We start from the raw sequence: 19,209 nt of genomic DNA on the forward strand, positions 1-19,209 counted from the left end.
GAGGGTTCATGGGTATGTGGGGTGCAGGGAGGGTACATGGGTATTTGGGGTGTAGGGGGTACATGGGAATGTGGGGTGCAGGGAGGGTACATGGGTACTTGGGGTGCAGGTGGTACATGGGTATGTGGGGTGCAGGGGGGGACATGGGTATGTGGGGTGCAGGGGGTACATGGGTATTTGGGGTGCAGGGGGGTACATGGGTATTTGGGGTGCAGGGGGGGACATGGGTATGTGGGGTGCAGGGGGTACATGGGTATTTGGGGTGCAGGGGGGGACATGGGTATGTGGGGTGCGGGGGGTACATGGTTATGTGGGGTACGCGGGTGTTTGCGGCGCCCCACGGGGACGCCTCCCCTGGGAACTACAATTCCCAGCAGCCCCGGCGCGTATCCGGTTCCGGTCGGTGCCGGGCGGGGCTCGTGAGTCCGAGAGCGGTGAGCGCGGGCCGGGGGGGTGGGTGCGAGGGGCGGGGGTTGGGTGGGACGGGATGGGGGGGGTGGGGGGTGGGAAAGGGCGTTCCTGGTCCGGGGGTCGCAGGGGTCCGTTGGGAGGGTTCGGGGAGCGGCTGGGGCCGGGGGTGCCCAAAGCCGGGGTCCGGGGGGCGCCGTCAGCACCGATTCCACCCCCCCAGGCACCGGCGTCGCTCCCCGCTGGAGCGCGGCTGCGGGATGGAGCCGTCGGAGCCGGGCAGCGCCGCTGAGGAGGAGGAGGAGAAGGCGCCGGAGCCGCGGCCCCGAACCCGCTCGAACCCGGAGGGTGCCGAGGACCGGGCGCTGAGCGCCCAGAGCAGCGTCGGTAACCGCAGCGAGGGCGAGGGCGAGGCGGCCAGCGCCGACGGCAGCCCCCAGGGCACGGCCCCCGCGCCCCACGGCCCCGCCTGGCCCGGCCCCGCGCCGCCCGCCGAGGTGCAGGTCCGGACCCCGCGTGTGAACTGCCCCGAGAAGGTGGTGAGTGAGCGCGGGGCGGCCCGAGCGGCGGTGAGGGGCGGCGGGGGGCGCTCAGGCACGGTGCTGTCCCACATAGATCATCTGCTTGGATCTGGCGGAGGAGATGGCGCTGCCCAAGCTGGAGTCCTTTAACGGGTGAGTGCTGGGGGTGCTCCTGGCTGGGCTGGCACCGGGACCCCCATCCCGGCGCGGGCACCGAGGGGTCCGTGCTGAGCGCTGGCCCCGGCGGCAGGTCCAAGAGCAACGCGCTGAACATCTCGCAGAAGATGATCGAGATGTTTGTGAGGACGAAGCACAAGATCGACAAGTGCCACGAGTTCGCGCTGGTGGTGGTGAACAACGATGCCACCTGGGTGAGTGGGGATGGGGTGGGGTGGGGTGGGATGGGGACGGGGATGGCTCCTCACCCCCTCACCCCGGTTCCTTTCAGCTCTCAGGGTTCACCTCGGACCCCCGCGAGGTCTGCAGCTGCCTCTATGACCTGGAGACCGTCGTCTGCAAGTCCTTCAGTATCCCACCACCTATGGGGCTGGGATGGGGAGGGGCCAGGACCCTGCAAGGGTGCAAAGGGGATTCTTTGGTTGCAAAATAGGGTCACTTGAGCGTAAGGGGGGGATCCCCTAAGCCCGTTGCCTGCAGGTGGCAGCAGCTCACTGCCATCCTGGCAGCTGAGTGAGCGTGTGAAGCCGGAGGATCAAACCAAGCCCCAGTTTAACACGGGAGCCTCCAGACCCACCAAACACTCACTTATTGGTGTTTTCTCCCCACCCTGGTCCATCCGGGGTGCCCAGTGCCATCACCTCCCACCATAGAGGGTGCAGGAGTTCCGTGGGGTGGGCAGGGGTCTGGGTGCTGGGATCTGTCCTTACCTGGGGCTGCAGATCTGGAAGGACTCTTCAACCTGATGTGAGTACAGCTGCGGGGAGGTTGGGATCCCCAGTCTTCTGCTTGGCTATAAGAACATCACCCCAAAGAGCTCCTGGGGGAGGTGCTGCTTCCCCACCTCCAGCCTGGAGCTGTTGGGGTGTTTTCTCTGAGCTGCCTCCATCCTCCTGCAGCCAGCAGAAGATTGAGCTGCCAGTGACGGAGAACGTTCAGACCATCCCTCCACCTTATGTGGTCCGGACCATCCTGGTGTTTGGCCGCCCAGGCTGCCAGCCCCAGTTCTCCATGTCAGAGCACATGAAGGTAGATCCTCACCTTGTTCCCACTCTGGGTGAGCTTGGCAGCTCTGGGTCCATCCCAGCGTGTGGAAGAGCCATTCCCGGCTTCTCACCCTGCAGAAGATGCTGCAGTGTCCCTACTTCTTCTTTGACATCGTCTACATCCACAACGGGGTGGAGGAGAAGGATGATGAGACGAGCTGGAAGGTAAATGCGGGCCGGGGCATCCTCTCCACCATGGCAGGGGACATCTCACCCCCTCTGTGTCCCCTCCCCAGGAGATGTACAGCTTCTTCAGCAGCCTGGACACCAAAGGCACCAACTACAAGTATGAAGTGTTGCTGTCGGGGCCTGCCGTGGAGCTGCACAACTGCATGGCCAAGCTGCTGGCGCATCCGCTGCAGCGCCCGTTCCAGACGCACGCAGCCTACGGGCTGCTGGAGGAGGACGAGCCCCAGGAGATCGAGGCCACCATCTGAGCCAGGGGGAACCGGGGGGATACCGGCACGGGAATGGTGCTGGGGGAAAGAGAAGGGGTGATTCCTGAGCCGTGTTGTGCTGATGCTGTGGCTCCTGCACCGGGTTGGGAGCTGGGGGACGGGAGGTTGGTGTCACCCCTGGATGTGGGGTGGGTTGTGGCTGGTGGTGCTTGTGTGGGGACCCCGAAGGGCAGTGCGGTTACTGGGGGACACTGGGCAGTGACGGTGTGGCTGTTGGGACGCGCTGGGCGATGCCAGTGCAGGGCACTGGGAGCCCTGGTGCGGTCACTGGGAGCTTTAGCCCCGCCCCTCCCCGCCTTCCACTGCGCTCACCAGCCAATGAGAGGGCGGAGCGCCAGCGCGCGAGGCGTTCGAACGGGTGGGGTTCGCTGCGCGTGCGCGGTATGAACGGTGCGGGGCTGCGCGAGCCGTAGGCGGACCGGGACCGGGGGTGAGCGGGACGGGACGGGGACCCCGGGACTGGGGGGGTGAGGTGCGCGCAGTCTCCGCAGTCCCGCCGTTGCATCGGGAGGGGTCACGTCGCGTGTGCTGCAGCTCCGGGGTACCCCTGCATGCACCGACCCGGGGTATGGGGGGGTCCTCCCCGGTGCCGGCACTAGGAGGGTGCGGGGAGCGGGGGGGTGGTGGCACAGGGGTGTCCGCACGCTGCAGGGCCCCCTAAGGAGCATGGGGGGTGCTGAGGTGCGGCTGAGCCGCAGCCCCTGACCCTGAGCTGGGCCGGCAGTAACTCGGGGTTCCCGGGAGTCAGGGGCTCGGGCTGCTCCTGCACCTTGGAGCTGCTGCTTGTGCTGGGACCTCGTCATCATGGGGTGGGTGCCCGCCTGGCCCCGCGGCGGCCGTGTACCCCTTTGGTGGCCCTGGCAGCGGTGCTGGTGACAGTCCTGTCCTCGCCCTGCAGGATGGGAAAGGAGCCATGGACCGGCAGCGGGGACACGGAGCGTGGCTCCTGCAGGACTGGGGGTCACAGCGCGCCTGGGGATGGCCTCCTGCAGAGGGTGAGGACCCCGGGGCACCCCTTGGCTGGTGCTGGGGAGCTCATCCACGTCTCTTTCCCCCCCCCCCGTCTGAGGTGGACGCTGACCTCCATCTCTGTTCCCAGACCCGGGGGGCCCCCGGCGCTCCCTGTCCTTCCTGACTGAGGATGCCACCGACGGCAGCATATGCGCTGCGCTCCCCGAGGCTGGGTCCCTGCTGCAGGAGCCAGGGGACTGCAGTGGTTTGAGGGGGCCTCTCCCATTCCTCTCCATCCCCTCCCTTGCCCCATGGCCCCAGGGGGACCCCGGGGGCTCAGCTGTGCTCCCGCATCCCCTCGCCTCCAGCACGCTGCTCTCAGATGGGGATGAGCTCAGGGAGGGACCCTGGAGGAGGACCATGGTGGGAGGTTCAGGGGGTACCCCCGAGGTTCTCCCACAGCTTTGCACTCGGGTTGTCCCCAGTCCCTGTCCTCTGCAGGTGCTTGGTCCTGGTGGGTCCCTGCGCCAGCCCCAGCGCTGCAGCAGGGTCTTGGGGAAACACGGGGCACTCCCTGAGGCTCCCGGGCACGGTGGCAGCCCTGGGGACAGCAGCAGTGACAGCGAGTGCTTCGTTAGTGCCCTGGAGAGCCTGGGGGCTCAGTGCTGCTGCTCCACGGGGCTGGAGCTGGGTGAAGCCCCTTCCCCAAACGGAGCTGGCACCATGGAGCTGCAACCCCCCCCCATCTCCCCAGCCCCAGAGCAGGTGGAGGGTGGAGGTTTCAGGGGAGCCTCGAGGGCAGCCCCTTGCAGTGAGGATGCTTCGGACACGGGTGATGTAGGGGAGCTCCTCACGCAGCTCCAGGGGTGCAGCCTCCAGGGATCCCCCCCCTCCACCGCAGGGTCTCTTCCCAGGCTCCTCACTGGGGATGTCACCCCGCGGGAGCCCCCCATGTACCACCATGTCACTCCCAGGACCCGGAGCCGCCTCCTGGCCTCTGCAGAGCGCTTCGGTGCTTCCTCTTCCTCCTCCGTTTTCGCTGACACACTGGAGATGCCACGGAGGCCCCCCAGGGTCAGAGCACCCCGGGGTGTCCCCAGAGATCCTGCTACCACCTCAGGGCGCTCTGTCACCCCACAGGGCACGGATGTGTGCAGTGGGGATGGAGAGGAGACAGGCTCTTTGGGTGACACTGTGCTCCTTCCCGGAGCCCCCAGCACCTCCCCTGGCTCCAGCCCCACAGTGCTGCTGGTCCCTGGGGATCACAGGCACCCCCAGTGCCCTCCATCAGATGCTCAGGGCTCCTCTGGATCCAGCCCCACGGTGCTGCTGGTCCCTGGGGATCACAGGCACCCCCAGTGCCCTCCATCAGATGCTCAGGGCTCCTCTGGATCCAGCCCCACAGTGCTGCTGGTCCCTGGGGATCACAGGTACCCCCAGTGCCCTCCGTCAGATGCTCAGGGCTCCTCTGGATCCAGCCCCACAGTGCTGCTGGTCCCTGGGGATCACAGGCACCCCCAGTGCCCTCCATCAGATGCTCAGGGCTCCCCTGGCTCCAGCCCCACGGTGCTGCTGGTCCCTGGGGACCCCCAGTGCCCCCCAACAGATGCTCAGGGCTCCCCCTGTGCCACCTTCAGGGCGCTGGAAGGTGGCTCTGGGTGCCAGGACCCTTCACCCTTGGGGGCACCACAGCCCCTGTGGCTCCACAGGCGCTTCTGCCGCCTCCTGGCACCGCAGGCCCCCGCCGTGCTCCCCAGCACCCAAGAGCACCTCGAGCGCGAGGAGCGGGACCGGGCACCCACTGAGCGCCACCGCCCTGGCCACGGGGACACGGCACCGCTGCAGCCCCTCTCGGATGAAGGCCTGCGCCGGCGGCTGCGGGCGCTGGGGGATGAGCCAGGGCCCATCACGGCGCTCACCAGGCAGCTCTACCTGCGGCGGCTGGAGGAGCTGCTGAGGACACCCCGGAACGGGCAAACGGGTGAGTGCTGGGGTCCCCCATGGCCTGGCTGGTCCCTCTGGACTGGTGTGGGGCTGCCTGTGCTCCCGGTGCCATTGGGGCTGGTGGTGCTCCCTGTGCCATTGGGGGTGATGGTGCTCCCGGTGCCACTGAGGCTGATGGTGCTCCCTGTGCCATTGGGGGTGCTGGTGCTCCCTGTGCCATTGGGGGTGCTGGTGCTCCCTGTGCCATTGGGGGTGATGGTGCTTCCGGTGCCATTGGGGGTGCTGGTGCTCCCGGTGCCATTGGGGCTGATGGTGCTCCTGGTGCCACTGGGGCTGATGGTGCTCCCGGTGCCATTGGGGGTGATGGTGCTCCCGGTGCCACTGGGGCTGGTGGTGCTCCCGGTGCCACTGGGGCTGATGGTGCTCCCGGTGCCATTGGGGGTGCTGGTGCTCCCGGTGCCACTGGGGCTGGCGGTGCTCCTGGTGCCATTGGGGGTGATGGTGCTCCCGGTGCCACTGGGGCTGATGGTGCTCCCTGTGCCATTGGGGATGCTCCAGGGCACAGCCCGGAGCTGGCGGCCGCCCTGCAGAGCGGCCTCATCCCTGACTGCGCCCAGGACGAGCTGGTGCTGAGGCAGGAGTTCGACCACCCCAAGCGGAACCGGCCCTGGCGGGAAGGGCTGGTCAAGTCCAGCTTCAACTACCTCCTCCTCGACCCCAGGTAGGGCCATGCTGCTGCCCCGCATGTCCCCAGTGTTGGAGGTTCCAGCAGGGGCCCCTGAGAGGCATCGAGCCCCAAAGCTGGGGGTTTGCACCCCTAGGATCACCCAGAACCTGCCGCTCCGCTCGCACTGCCTGAGCCCGGCTAAGTGCTTCAGGACCTTCATCCAGGCCATCTTCTATGTGGGCAAGGGAACACGCACGCGGCCCTACTGCCACCTCACCGAGGCGCTGGGCCAGCACCATGCTGGCACGCAGAAGGTGGGATGCGCTGCTGGGGTTTGGGGCCACAGGGATGGCCACAGGGGGTTTGGGACCGTGGTGACGGTGCCCGTTGTCCCACAGGGCTGTCCCAAGGTGCGGCGCATCCTGGAGATCTGGGCGAGCGGACACGGGGTGCTCTCTGTGCACTGCTTCCAGAGCACGGTCCCAGCGGAGGCGTACACATGGGAAGGCTGCTTGGTGGAGGCTCTGGGTGGGTGAGTGGGGCTGGGTGCTGCCACAGGGCCCCAGCATGGGCTCTGCCACCACTCTGCCTCCCTGCATCCCCCTCTTCCACACCATGCAGGAGGCCAGGGGATGCAGCCCACCCTGAGACACTTGGGACTTTGGGGTCCCCAGCTGCCAGTTCAGGGGCTGAGCAGAACCCCTCAAAACCTATCTCCTGTGGGAAGAGCCGCTGGTGGGGAGGACTCATGGGGTTGCCTCCATCCCTGTGGGTGCTGTGGGAAGCAGGGAGTTGCCTCCATCCCTGTGGGTGCTGTGGGAAGCAGGGGGTTGCCTCCATCCCTGTGGGTGCTGGGGGAAGCAGGGGGCTGGGTCAGTGGGTGGTGACCCTGTCCCCACAGGTCTGCAGACCATCACCAACCAGAGGAAGGGGCTGTGCTATGGCGCGGTGGCACACTGGCCGGTGGCGCGGCGTCGGCGCCTTGGCGTTCACATGCTGCACAGGGCCATGAGCATCTTCCTCGCTGAGGGCGAGCGGCAGCTCCGGCCAGTGGACATCCAGGGTGGGCGCTGAACACCCTGGGGTGCTGTGCTGGGGGGGGGGGGGGTGTAACCTGTGCCTGCACCTCCCCTCTTGCCCTGTCTCAGGAGGTGGCTGTGCTCTGTGTACAGGTTTGATGTTGTGAACACTGAGGAGTTTCTCTCTTTGTCTCCAAGGGGATAAATAAATCACTGCAGGTCTTTTATTTTGGCTAAGAAATCCAAGCTCCCTGTGGTTCCTGCCTTCCCTTCCCAGGCCTCTCCCCTGTGCCTGGCACATCGCTTCCCCATGGACTCAGACACAGGATAGAACACAGCTTTACTGGGGATATGGCACTAGCGCAGCAGCGGGCTCAGGGTGCGCGGTTTGCCTTGGCCTCAGCGTGAGCAATGTGGGTACAAGGACACAGGCTCCGTGGCCAATGGAGCTTGAGGAGCTGTGGCCTGGAGCTGGACACGAGGAGCTGCCCGAGGGGATGTCACAGTTGGTGCAAAGCCGTGTTTTGGGGTACAGTGGTGTTTCTGGGTGCCCTCATTGCAAACCCTGGGGTGCTGTGTGGGGTCCCCTGGCCAGGATGGCGTGGGAAGGGTGCTGTAGGGGAGGGGCTCATGGAAACCATCTGAACCCAGGGGCATTAAAATTCTCATTATGAGACAGGTTGTGGTGGTAGGGCAGGGGCTGCTGGGGACACCCCTCACCCAGGGTCACCACCAGGCTGGCTCCACAGGGCCCTTCCTCTCTTCATTACTCAGTCTGTGGACAAGCTGGGCTCAGCCATGGGGAAGCTGCGGTGCAGGTGGGTCCTGCACTGACCCAGGGCCCCGCCAGGAGCCCCTGGAGCCACACTGGTTGCCTTGGTGTGGTGTCAGCCCCATTGGGGTGAGGAGGGGTTGGGTTGGGATATAGGGCAAGGGTGAGGTTTTCATGGGCTTGGTTGTTTCTTTGGTTTAGATGGAGGGAAATAAGAGGGAAGCAAAGCAGGGAGCAGCTCTCTGGGGAAGCTGCAGCATCCCACTGGCTTGCTCTGGCTCCCACATCCCAGTGTATCCCTATGGCAGTGCCCGGGTCCCCCTCAACACTTCTCATGTACCTTCTGGGTCCTGCCCAGCTCCTGGCAGCGGGATGCGAAGCACAGAGGGGAGTAGCTGCTGGGTCAGTGGGTTATGTACAGAACAGGATCAGCAGGTAACAACCTGGTGTCCGTTGCCATCAGGAGGTTGTGGTTTGCTCCAGTGCTGCTGTGTTGCTCCAAGACCCCATGGATCCATACAGGAGTCATCAGCAAGGCCAGACAGAGCGGCAACGGGATGGTGTATTGCTGCTCTCCCAGTGCAGTGAGAGGTGGGTGTTATCCTGGTGGGAATGGGATCCAGGAGCAGGTGGTGAGTCCTGGAGTCATGGAGGAGCTGGAAGCTGGGAAGGGCGAGTGGAGCTGTGGGAATTGCTGCATGTTGATGGCTCTGACACCACGAGGATGCAGCAGCGGGAGGGAGCAGAAGCCAGAGCTGTGGCACATAAAGCGATGGTGGTTGGGGACGTGACTGCAGGGATGGGGACAGCAGGAGAGCTCCGGGTTGGTGTTGTCCTCCCCACCACAGCCATGCCAGTCCCACCGCAGCGGGAGCTGACGGCCCTTCTGTGCCCGCAGGAGCAGGCCACCTCCTCATCCTCCCCTCCTGGCTGTGCAGGCAGGAGCTGCTGGCCACCATAGCAATAAGGCCCTGAAGGCCAAGGAGCTTCTGGCTTCTCCTCAAAGCAATCCCAGCTCAGCTCCTGCAGCCGGAGCTGATACCCTCTCCCTAGAGGAACATTCCCAGTTCTTCCCGTTTTGCTGCAGTGGGAGCAGCCTCCCCACAGTTGCCTCCTCTCTGTCCCCGGGGGAAAAGAATACTACAAAGTAAGAGGATGAAGTCGCTCCAGTGGCTGCCGTGCTGTCCCCAAAGGGATGGGGACCAGGTCTTGCCGTGATCCTGCTGCCGGCCTCTTGCCCAGGGGAGCCTCCGTGCTCCACCACCAGCCTCCACCATGGCCGGGAAAGAAAAGGGGCTGAGCTCCTGGTGAGGGCGGCCTCCGCTCCACTCCGAAACATCTCTGCCATGGGAGCAGCCCGGTCACCACGTCCTGCTGCCTTATTTCTTCTCCCCTTGCCCGTCCCCTGCTGGTGTCTCGGGCTCCCACAGGACGAACTCGTGGAGCAGCGTGTTTACTGTCTCGGGACATTCCATCATCACCATGTGGCTGCCCTCATCGATTACCTTCAGGAAGGCAATGAGCAGGATCTGCAGGGACACAGCAGTGGGGGTCAGTGCTGGGATGAGCCCTCTGCATTGCAGAGCCCTCACCCAGCCCAGCTCCGTCCCATACCTCAGCCATTCGCTGGTCCTCCTCCACGGGGACGAACTTGTCGTGCATGCCATGGACCAGGAGCACAGGCACAGCCAGCTCTGCGTGGTAAACCTCGTCCCCCTCGGGCCAGTACTGCCCACTCATCATGGCGCGCAGCACGAAGGAGGACACGTTGAAGGCATTGCCTTCCTTCAGCAGCTGCTTCTCTTTGGCACCCTGGCGAGCAAAGCCAGCCCTGTGGGATGGAGCCAGCACGGGCAGAGGGTTAATCCAGCGGCACGGGGTGGGGGATGGAAGCATGGGGGCCACTGCTGGCAGGGCACGGGATGGACACTCACTTGAGGAAGCTCCAGGCCAGGCAGGGGGACAGGCAGTGCAGCACGCAGGTGGGCATGTTGAAGATGGAGCAGAGACTGGGCTCCAGTGCTGTTGGGCCTCCTCCGTTGATCATGATCACCTTATGGACCAGGTCTGGGTACTCGTGGGCAAGGAAGGTGCAGAAGGACACCCTGTGAGGAGAGACAGACATGGGGACCATGGTCCGACCCCATGGCATTGAGGATGCTGCATCCCAAGGCTGATCCCAAGGATCCATGGCCAGAGCTCCTCCTGTTTGACCTGTGGGGGCACCTCTCTGGGGCAGGGTAACCCCAGTCAAACCCCACAGCTGGTGCCCTGCAGAGCCTGGGCAGAGGGGCTGAGCACAACCACAGCAGGGTGCTGGGACCCATTTGGGTGCTCACCAGCCTGGACCAGCCTTGTGCTTTCGATCTAATCCTGCCGCAGCCTGGCTTCAGTTCCCTTTCCTCCAAGCTCTGCTTTCTGCACAGCTTAGTCTCCATGTAATTGACTTGCTTGGGCTTATCTATTTATAGGCTGTGCTCTGGGATTAGCTGCACCCAGAGACACACACCAAGATGCAGCAGATCAGAACTGAGGGATAACCCCACAGGCCTCCTCTGCTTCTCCTTCAAGCGCAGGCTCTGGTGGGTGCTTGCTACCAAGGAGAGGACAAGGTGGGGGGACGAATATACCCTCCTGGGACCCCCCGGTCCCTTACCCATATGAGTGTCCTATCAAGATGTTCCTCTTCTTGGCATAGCGCTTGAACACAGCCCTCATGTCCTCAGCCAGCGCATAGAAGGTGTATGCTGCAGCAATCTGCGGCGCGGAGCTGCAGCCGTGGCCGGCCAGGTCAGGAGCCACCACTTCATAGCCCAGCTTGGCAAAGAAGTCCAGCTGCTCCTTCCAGATGTCCAGCGAGCCCCCCACGCCATGGATGAAGAACAGGACCACGTCGCTGTGTGTCCCTTTGCAGCTCGTGATCTGCTTCTTGCAGTCGATGGTGATGACTTTCTTGGGCTTACGCTTCCGCCGCTTCCCGGGGGCAGCAGCCGCTTCCCGCGTGGCACATCCTGGTGCGCCGGCGGGACCCTGTGTGGGAGCTTGCCCGGCCACCTCCGACAGCTCCAGCTCCACGGTGCTGTTGGGCTCCCCGGAGCCACTGTGGCAGTGCAGGATCTCGGAGCGGACGGCATCGCCCAGGTTCTCGATCACCAGCTGCCCGTTGCGGTACACGGTGATCCTGCGCTTGCAGTGCACGGTACCCCGCAGGTGCTGCGGCTCCTCAGTACCCTCCGGGGCCGCGCGGGGGGGTGCGCTGTGCCTCACCCGCAGGATCCTCCCCGGTTTCACCTCCATGAAGCTGTAGCCGTTGCTGGACTCAACACTGTCCAGCGGCCCCACGGCGTTGGTTGTCTTGCCCATCAGGCAGCACAGGAGCCCATCGGTAATGCTGTTCAGCATTATGCTCCCTGCAGTGAAGGCAAGGGGGGGGAAGGAGGCAGGTTAATAGAATCACGGAATGGTTTGGTTTGGAAAGGACCTTAAGATCATCCAGTTCCACCCCTCTTCCATGGGCAGGGACACCTTCCACTGGAGCAGCTTGCTCCAAGCCCCATCCAACCTGGCCTTGAACACTGCCAGGGATGGGGCATTTACCACTTCTTTGGGCATCCTGTGCCAGCTGGGGAGCTGCTGGAGGTCCTGGCTGTGGCACAGGGGACTGGGGACAGCCCTGTTCCTGCATGCTCTGCTGCCAGCCATGGGCAAAGCCGTAAGTGAGGGCAGGATGTGCCTTCAGGGATGCACTGGGGCATGAATGTGATGCTCCCCAAAACTACAGCCCTCAGCCACCTCCAAACGAGCTTCAGTTTCAGATCACAGATGGAGCCAGCACTGCCTCCATGTCCAGCTCTGCCTGGACCATGTCCCTCTCACTGAGCTGGTGTGACACACGCTGGCCCTGCGGAGATGAACTCCAACCCATGCAGTGCCCTGTGGGCCTCCAAGAAGGGATCTGCTCCAGGTGAGGGAAGGAACACTCAAAGAAAAGCCTGTTTGGAATGAAGATGCTATTTCTGGCACCAACTATGGAGCTCAGGAAGGATCCAGTGATGAAGCTGCATTCTTTATCCCAATTAAATGTATCTATCTCTCTGTATCTCCAGTGTAACCACCACCACAAACAGTGGGAGATGGAATTACAGGGATGGGAGATGAAGGTTTTCATTAAAGTCATTCCACAAACCACGTCTGGAAAGAGCACAGTGAGAGAACTGGGAGGGACCCAGCACCCTCCCCAGCACCACATGTGATGGGGGGGGCATGGCACTGTCATTGCTGTCCCCAAGACTCCTTCCCTGACATGTGTTCTTCCAGATGCGCTCAGGCAGATTTAGAAGGGCTCCAGATGCTGGGACCACCAAGTACAGCCCAGAGCAAAGGCAGATACAGGGCAGGAAAAGCTGGTGGCACTGGGATGGCTCTGGAGAGGAGCTGGGGGGGGGGGGGGCATGCCCCCCAGGCTGGCAGTGTGATGAGGGTTTAGTATTGCTGAAGCTAAACAGGGTGAATTATTGATGCTGATGGGCACAGAAGCACAGCAGGCACTGAGCGCAGGGGCTCTCCCTACTGCTCCTGCAGGAGGGAAGGAGAAGGCAAAGCATTCCTGGGGGGAACTGAATGTCTAAATGGCAGTGACGCTGCCAGGAGCAGCCCCATTAGGTCCCCTGAGCACTTGGCAGGATTACGGGCGCTTTGCAAAGTCCATGCAAGGCTCTGGGTGCTGGACATGCAGCAGAGTTGGTCCCTGCTGCTCTGTCTCCTTTCTGCTGGCTGGGGAGCTCTCCCAGTACAGGGCCTGGCTAGGCACTGTGCTAAACACTGCGTCACCTGCCTTGTGCTGCTCCAGGGATGCACCCATCCAAGCTGGGGAGCAAAAGCAGGTTTCAGAGCCCTGGGAAGGAGAAGCCAACTCCATCTCCTGCTGGCAAGGGGCTGCTGTGCTCTGCTGAGTGACAAGGAGCTGGGCACCAGACTGGCTGGAGCCCTGGCTGGAAGCTGCACTGGGATGGCCACAGCACTGCCCTTGCTGTGCTTTCGAGCACGGCTTGGGCTGCTCTTGATCCCTGAGCAGCGCTGAGCTGGAGATGCTGAACAGAGAGATGGGGCAAGCACAAAACCCAGGGGGAGAGGGGAAAGCAGGCAGAGCCTGAGCCTCACATGGGCACGACTGCGAGCTCTCAGCCAGCTCTGCCCACCCTGCACTGGGCACAGGCCCCCTGGGCTCAGCCTGTGAGACCTGGATGTGATCCTGCCCCTGATTTCCATAGAGCCTGGCTTTGCCTGTGCCTCCATGTAACAGGGTGCTGACGATCTGTCTGGATTCTAACCAGGACTTGTGCCCAAACTGCTTCACTATTGATTAACATTCCAGGATTAACTCAATCAGTCCAGCCTGTTCATTCCCAGCATTGATTTGCTGGAAGGCTCTGTGGGCCAGGATGCTGCAGCAGATCCAGCATGGATTCAGGCTTGGGCCACAGAGCCACCTTCCAGCAGCAGCAGCTCTGGGTCCAAGCCTGGATCCTGTTGCAAGTGGGGGGGGCATTTGGCAGAGCTGAGCCACCTCTTCTCAGATCCACCCATGGTCCAGGATATGTCAGTCACTGCTGGGTATCCAGCTGGGAAACCACCACCCAAATCCCATCAGCAAGCACATCCTGGCTGAGCCATTCATTGGCAAGGTGGGGAATGGAGGAACAGGAGGGGAAGCGACTTGAGTCAATGTCAGGCTTCATCTCTGGGGCTGGGAGGTGAAGCACACGCGTCTCCCACCTCCCACACGCATCCTCTACCCCACCACACCGGCTGCTGCAGCCAGAAACATCCAGGGATGTTCTTCCCACATGATGAAAAGGGCTGGAAATGAAAGCAGATGGATGTGAAGAACTTTGCAAAGATGCTGGTAACCATGGCGATGAGCTGCTTTCCCTCCACATCCTCCTCCATTCCAGCAGCCGTCCATTGGCACTCCCAGCAGAGAGTGAGATTCCGGTTGCATAAGGCCAGGCACAACAATGCATCAACCCACCACCAGTCTCCATGTCCTTTGAGGCTGAGGACACGGCTTGGGGAGGTGAATGGCATCACCCCACATAGTGCCCCCCCCCCAATGATGTCTTCCCCCAGGAAACAGCTCCGTCAGAGAGAGGATGCTGGGATTAATCCCAGGAGGATCATTCATTGCCCAGGTTCAGCTCTAGTCCTGGAGCATCCTTGTGGAATTCTGCTTCCCCCTTCCTGCCACTGCAAAGAATATCCCTGTGGGGGAAAAACAACTCCCTGACCTACTTCAGCTCCTTGGCTTTTACAGAACTCGATGGCAGCACAGCACAGCCAGAGGAAAACAGGATGAATGGGATGTGGAAAACCTAACGGGACAACGGGACAGGCAGTGATACGAGGCTGACATAGAGCCTGTGGGGCTGATGTACAGCCTGTGTAGGTGACATGGAGCCTGTGGGGCTGATGTACAGCCTGTGTGGGTGACATGGAGCCTGTGGGGCTGATGTACAGCCTGTGTAGGTGACATGGAGCCTGTGGGGCTGATGTACAGCCTGTGTAGGTGACATGGAGCCTGTGGGGCTGATGTACAGCCTGTATAGGTGACACGGAGCACACAGTGGTATCTCAGGGCGGTGCTCACACCACGTCTGCCTGAGGGATATGACACACTTAATGGCCATGTCAGGCTCTTCCCTCACCATCCTTGCTCCAAACAGCATCCCAATCCTGCCTCTCATAGTGGTGCTGTCCCTGCTGGGTCCCTGCACACAGTGCTGGAGACAGCTGATATCCTACCTGTCTGGGGTGCTGGGAATGACAAGGATCTCCTCCTCCTTTCCCATACCATGTTTGACAAAACATTTCATCCCTTTAAGCAATCCAAAAGCATCATTTACTGCAGGGACAGCACAAGAGGGAGTCAGAGCTGAAGCTGATGGCCATGAACTTCCCTATGGAGACCAGTGAGTCCAAGCTCTGCTCAGCACCTCCGTCCCCTTCCCTGCACAGAGCCTTGGGAGCAGCAGGGACTCAATAGCTGCTAAGTTCCTTTCAAGACCTCGGAGGAGAGGTGCCAGAGAGGGGCAGGAGCTGTGCTACAGCCAGAACCCGACCTGCCATAAAGATTTGTTCACCTCTAATCCCTTCCCATTGGGGCTCATGAGTGTTAATGGTGCCAAATGCCACTCCTGAGGAATGGGCAAACATTGTGATGCTCTTCCCAGCCTCCCCCAGTCATTCCCTGGGAATGGAGAAACTGCGGCATCGAGCAAGAGAACATCCGGTGAAGTCCTGATCTCAGCTACAAGCAAGAAAATGGTTGTGCTGCTTCATCTGGGCCCTGCAAAGGCAACTTCCCTCTGAAGGAAGGTGAAAAAGCCACTTCAGGTGGTGGGTGGCAAGCACCTGGATTTATTCTGCTCCACCTGGCTTCCATGTCCTGGTGGAATTACAGCAGCTTTATGAGGAGTAAGCGGGCAGGAAGGGTTTATCAGGCATACAAATAGAAAAGCACGGAGGCAGCCCTGAGGTCCTCAGCACGGGCAGGGATGAGGCTCCTTCCCTGGGGAAGGGAGTCTGGTCCCTGTCTGCAGGCAGCAGGGCTCCACTGAGGGCCCCAGGGGACGAGGACAAACCACAGTGAGTGCCGAAGGAGCGTGGATGGAGGGCAGGGGACAGCCCGGAGCCGCGCTGCCCACCGGCCACAGGCTCTTTAGGAAGGAAGAAGACCTTGAGAAACAAAAGCTCATGTAATGCACAGCGGGGTAACCCGTGCGTGACCTCTGGAATGCCGCTTAACCCCCCTCTGCTTCCCAAAGCTCCTGCTCCCCCCGCAGAGCAGCAGCAAGGCTGGATTCCTTTGGAAGCGAGCATCCTCCGGCAGCGGGCTGGAGGGAGCCATGGGAAGGAGGCAGAAGGAGGAATCTCTGCCCCTTGCGCTGCGTGCAGGTGCCCCCTCGGGCTTCAAGCGGGAAGCAGAGCAGATTTGCCAAGCACATAGCAACAGCAGAGCAGAGCCGGCAACCACTCACTGCCATTGCATCACAACGGGAGCTGGCCTTTAACTTGGATCGCCAGGCAGCGTTTTCTAACCCCGCTGTTAGAACGGGGAGATTGAAGCACAAGCGGTGCAGTGCTGCTGCAAGGCTGCCTTCCTCCTGCCCTGCAAGCCCAGCTGATGCCTCTCAAATCCCTCCTCGTTATCAGCTTTGGGAAAAGAAACCCACCTTTTGGCTATTTTGACCCCTCCTCTCCATTGCTCTGCACCTTCCTCCCTCAGGGCATGTCCTACATCACTGCTTGTGCTCTGAGCCCTCGGCACAAAGGAAGAGAGGAATGAGAGGATGCTCACCTCATTTATCGACAAGGATGGGCAGGAGTCGAGCTTGTAAAGGAAAAGGCTTAAATCGTGCAGGAGAGGCAGAGCTGGCCGAGACGGAGGGAGCTGGTGCAGGGTGCAGGATGCAGGCTGCAGCTCGAGAAGGCTGCTCAGCTTTTCCACTCCTGCAGCTCCAGGTTGCTGCGCCTGTGTGGTTAGGAAGGCTGGAGCGATGCCTTCAGTTCAGCTCATCTGCTTGAGACCAACGTTTCTCCTTCCATCTTCTCCCCAGGAGAGGCTTCATAGCGGAGCTCTGGGCTCTGGGGGGGGCTGTTTGTCCTTGTGGTCTATAGCCATAGAAAGCCCCTTAAATCCCTCCTAAAGAGGAGGGCTCTTGGTGTGACAGACAGGGAGATGTGCCAGTCAAAGCAAGGCCCTGCGCAGCCCGCGGGGGTGCTGCCAACAGCGGGGGGGGGGGGGGCAGGAGGGCTCGATCCTTTCCAGTGAGGGGAGGCCCTTCAGTTACCTGGCACAGTTTTCTCACCCTGCTGGTATTCGTGGCTGCTACAGGCCAAGAGGATGTCTGTGCCACGATGGTGTCAGTGCCATGAGAGTGTTGGTGTCACAAGGGTGTCGGTGCCACAATGGTGTCAGTGCCACGAGGATGTCAGTGCCATGAGGGTGTCGGTGCCACGATGGTGTCGGTGCCACGAGAATGTCAGTGCCACAATGGTGTCAGTGCCATGAGGGTGTTGGTGTCACAAGGGTGTCGGTGCCACGATGGTGTCAGTGCCATGAGGGTGTTGGTGTCACAAGGGTGTCAGGGCCACGATGGTGTCAGTGCCATGAGGGTGTTGGTGTCACAAGGGTGTCGGTGCCACGATGGTGTCAGTGTCACAAGGATGTCAGTGCCATGAGGGTGTTGGTGTCACAAGGATGTCAGTGCCACAATGGTGTCAGTGCCGTGAGGGTGTTGGTGTCACAAGGATGTCAGTGCCATGAGGGTGTCGGTGTCACGAGGATGTCAGTGCCACGATGGTGTCAGTGCCATGAGGATGTTGGTGTCACAACGGTGTCGGTGCCACGATGGCGTCCGTGCCACGATGGTGTCAGTGTCACAAGGGTGTTGGTGCCACGATGGTGTCAGTGCCACGAGGGTGTTGGTGTCACAAGGATGTCAGTGCCACTATGGTGTCAGTGCCATGAGGGTGTTGGTGTCACAAGGATGTCAGTGCCACAAGGATATCAGTGCTATGAGGGTGTTGGTGTCACGAGGATGTCAGTGCCACAATGGTGTCAGTGCCATGATGGTGTCAGTGTCACAAGGGTGTCAGTGCCATGATGGCGTCAGTGCCATGATGGTGTCAGTGTCACAAGGGTGTCAGTGCCACGATGGTGTCAGTGCCATGAGGGTGTTGGTGTCACAAGGATGTCAGTGCCACAATGGTGTCAGTGTCACAATGGTGTCAGTGTCACAAGGGTGTCAGTGCCACGATGGTGTCAGTGCCATGAGGGTGTTGGTGTCACAAGGATGTCAGTGCCATGAGGGTGTTGGCATCACAAGGGTGTCGGTGCCACGACGTTTTTGTTGCCACGAGTGTGTCCAAGCTCAGCACGGGTGTGCTCAGCAGGAAGGTGCAGCTCACAGCAGCCGGACCAGGAGCACAGCCATCACCTCATGGCTGTCCGTTGGGTTTGTATGCACAGCTGTGGCTTTGGGGGTGCTGCCATCACACCCCCTCACCCCGACAGGCTGGTTTATGGCAGGGACACAACAACCCAGAGCATACACACCTATTAGGGCACACGGGATGGGGGGAGCCCGCTGCCCCTTTACCCTCTTCAGGCTCCCACCCAAGCCCCACGCTGCTTGTCCCGGCGGTGTGGGGTAACCAGGGGACACCCCCTCAGGGCCGCGGCAGCCGCAATGGAAGGGGTGCCCCGCGCCCTGAGCCTCCCGCCCCAGAACCGCCCTGCCGAGGCACAAACGATCGTCGAGAGGCGGCTTCGCTCCGGTTTGCGCCCGGGACGAGGCCGCGGAGCTCCTCAAGGCCGATCCCGGCCGCCGCTGCCATGGTAACGGCGCGGCCCCGTACCGTGACTACAAGCCCCATCAGCCGTTGCGGCACGCTGCACGTGACTGGGTGGAGGGAGCCAATAGCGGGCGGTGTTGTTGGCAGGGCGGTGTTGGCAGTGGCGGGTGGACGGCCATGGCAGCGTTGGGACGCGCTGTGGGCCGCAGGTAACCCGGGAGAGGAGAGGGCGGGCGGGCGGGCAGCGGCGTTGCCGTGCCCCGGGTGTGCTATTCCCCTCCGGGAGCACGCCCTGGGCTGGGGAGGGACGCGAGCCCCCGCCGCAGGGTCAGCCCCGTCCCTCATTGCTCCACAGGTCCCGTTATCGGCCCGTCAGCGGCAGCGCCGGGCGCGCATCTCACTCCTCTCTGATGGTGCTTTTGTCTGTTCCCAAAGGTTTCTCCTCTTGCAGCACGCTGCGGCCGGCTCTGTCCAGCTCCGCACAGCCGCTGTGCTCTGCGGGTCCCTGGAGCTGCCCCTCAGGAGCCACCTTCTCTTCAAGCCGGTAGGAATCAGCCCTGGCCCCGTGTCCCCCTGGACCCACCAGCAGATCCGCACCAAAGCGCGAGGCAACGAATATCAGCCCAACAACCGGAAGCGCAAACGGACCCACGGCTGGATCAAGCGCATCAGCACGCCGGCGGGCATCGAGGTCATCCTGCGGCGCATGCTGAAGGGCAGGAAGTCTCTGAGCCACTGAGGGCTCTGCTTGCGAGGCAAGCCTGAAGCTGTGGAGTGACCCGAGTGGAGCACCTGTGCCGAGGGAGGCTGCGCACATGTGTCTGTCGTGTGTTGGGAGAGTGTGAGGAGTCATGCTGGCTCGAGGGGAGGCCTCAGAGGGTGTTCGTTTA

General features: G+C 62.1%; 4 protein-coding genes across 4 annotated transcripts; 3 read left to right on the top strand and 1 right to left on the bottom strand.

Moving 5' to 3' along the window:
• Positions 1-627: 627 nt before the first annotated feature.
• BABAM1 (BRISC and BRCA1 A complex member 1) lies at positions 628-2,602 on the top strand. The gene is made up of 8 exons (XM_057398397.1): positions 628-947; positions 1,024-1,082; positions 1,180-1,300; positions 1,378-1,456; positions 1,829-1,853; positions 2,006-2,135; positions 2,231-2,317; positions 2,389-2,602. The coding sequence occupies exons 1-8, from the start codon at positions 669-671 to the stop codon at positions 2,587-2,589; spliced, it is 981 nt and encodes a 326-aa protein (XP_057254380.1). The 5' UTR covers positions 628-668; the 3' UTR covers positions 2,590-2,602.
• A 1,097-nt stretch (positions 2,603-3,699) lies between these two features.
• ANKLE1 (ankyrin repeat and LEM domain containing 1) lies at positions 3,700-7,294 on the top strand. Its single transcript, XM_057398395.1, has 5 exons — positions 3,700-5,542; positions 6,064-6,226; positions 6,327-6,486; positions 6,571-6,700; positions 7,074-7,294. The coding sequence occupies exons 1-5, from the start codon at positions 3,982-3,984 to the stop codon at positions 7,244-7,246; spliced, it is 2,187 nt and encodes a 728-aa protein (XP_057254378.1). The 5' UTR covers positions 3,700-3,981; the 3' UTR covers positions 7,247-7,294.
• Positions 7,295-7,514: 220 nt separating this feature from the next.
• Positions 7,515-16,435, bottom strand: ABHD8 (abhydrolase domain containing 8). The gene is made up of 5 exons (XM_057398411.1): positions 16,320-16,435; positions 10,620-11,373; positions 9,898-10,068; positions 9,578-9,794; positions 7,515-9,492 (listed from the first exon to the last, which is right to left on the bottom strand). The coding sequence occupies exons 2-5, from the start codon at positions 11,363-11,365 to the stop codon at positions 9,343-9,345; spliced, it is 1,284 nt and encodes a 427-aa protein (XP_057254394.1). The 5' UTR covers positions 11,366-11,373; positions 16,320-16,435; the 3' UTR covers positions 7,515-9,342.
• Positions 16,436-18,466: 2,031 nt separating this feature from the next.
• On the top strand, positions 18,467-19,193 carry MRPL34 (mitochondrial ribosomal protein L34). The gene is made up of 2 exons (XM_057398398.1): positions 18,467-18,528; positions 18,755-19,193. The coding sequence occupies exons 1-2, from the start codon at positions 18,497-18,499 to the stop codon at positions 19,056-19,058; spliced, it is 336 nt and encodes a 111-aa protein (XP_057254381.1). The 5' UTR covers positions 18,467-18,496; the 3' UTR covers positions 19,059-19,193.
• Positions 19,194-19,209: the final 16 nt, after the last annotated feature.

The sequence above is a fragment of the Pezoporus wallicus genome, unplaced genomic scaffold, assembly GCF_028554395.1.
Source record: "Pezoporus wallicus isolate ANWC-B61680 ecotype Strahan unplaced genomic scaffold, APGP_CSIRO_Pwel_v1 contig_13989, whole genome shotgun sequence".
In the NCBI taxonomy this organism is placed as follows: domain Eukaryota; kingdom Metazoa; phylum Chordata; class Aves; order Psittaciformes; family Psittacidae; genus Pezoporus; species Pezoporus wallicus.

What these genes read in the sequence shown, in the direction of transcription:
- BABAM1 (XM_057398397.1), top strand. Translation starts at nt 669, where the DNA reads ATGGAGCCGTCGGAGCCGGGCAGCGCCGCTGAGGAGGAGGAGGAGAAG. An exon ending in TGAACAACGATGCCACCTGG is followed by an intron (nt 1,301 to 1,377) that starts GTGAGTGGGGAT and finishes GGTTCCTTTCAG; the next exon opens with CTCTCAGGGTTCACCTCGGA. An exon ending in CCATGTCAGAGCACATGAAG is followed by an intron (nt 2,136 to 2,230) that starts GTAGATCCTCAC and finishes CTCACCCTGCAG; the next exon opens with AAGATGCTGCAGTGTCCCTA.
- ANKLE1 (XM_057398395.1), top strand. Translation starts at nt 3,982, where the DNA reads ATGGTGGGAGGTTCAGGGGGTACCCCCGAGGTTCTCCCACAGCTTTGC. An exon ending in TACCTCCTCCTCGACCCCAG is followed by an intron (nt 6,227 to 6,326) that starts GTAGGGCCATGC and finishes TTGCACCCCTAG; the next exon opens with GATCACCCAGAACCTGCCGC. An exon ending in CTGCTTGGTGGAGGCTCTGG is followed by an intron (nt 6,701 to 7,073) that starts GTGGGTGAGTGG and finishes CTGTCCCCACAG; the next exon opens with GTCTGCAGACCATCACCAAC.
- ABHD8 (XM_057398411.1), bottom strand. Translation starts at nt 11,365, where the DNA reads ATGCTGAACAGCATTACCGATGGGCTCCTGTGCTGCCTGATGGGCAAG. An exon ending in CTGGCCTGGAGCTTCCTCAA is followed by an intron (nt 9,795 to 9,897) that starts GTGAGTGTCCAT and finishes TCCATCCCACAG; the next exon opens with GGCTGGCTTTGCTCGCCAGG. An exon ending in AGGACCAGCGAATGGCTGAG is followed by an intron (nt 9,493 to 9,577) that starts GTATGGGACGGA and finishes GTGTCCCTGCAG; the next exon opens with ATCCTGCTCATTGCCTTCCT.
- MRPL34 (XM_057398398.1), top strand. Translation starts at nt 18,497, where the DNA reads ATGGCAGCGTTGGGACGCGCTGTGGGCCGCAG. An exon ending in GGACGCGCTGTGGGCCGCAG is followed by an intron (nt 18,529 to 18,754) that starts GTAACCCGGGAG and finishes CTGTTCCCAAAG; the next exon opens with GTTTCTCCTCTTGCAGCACG.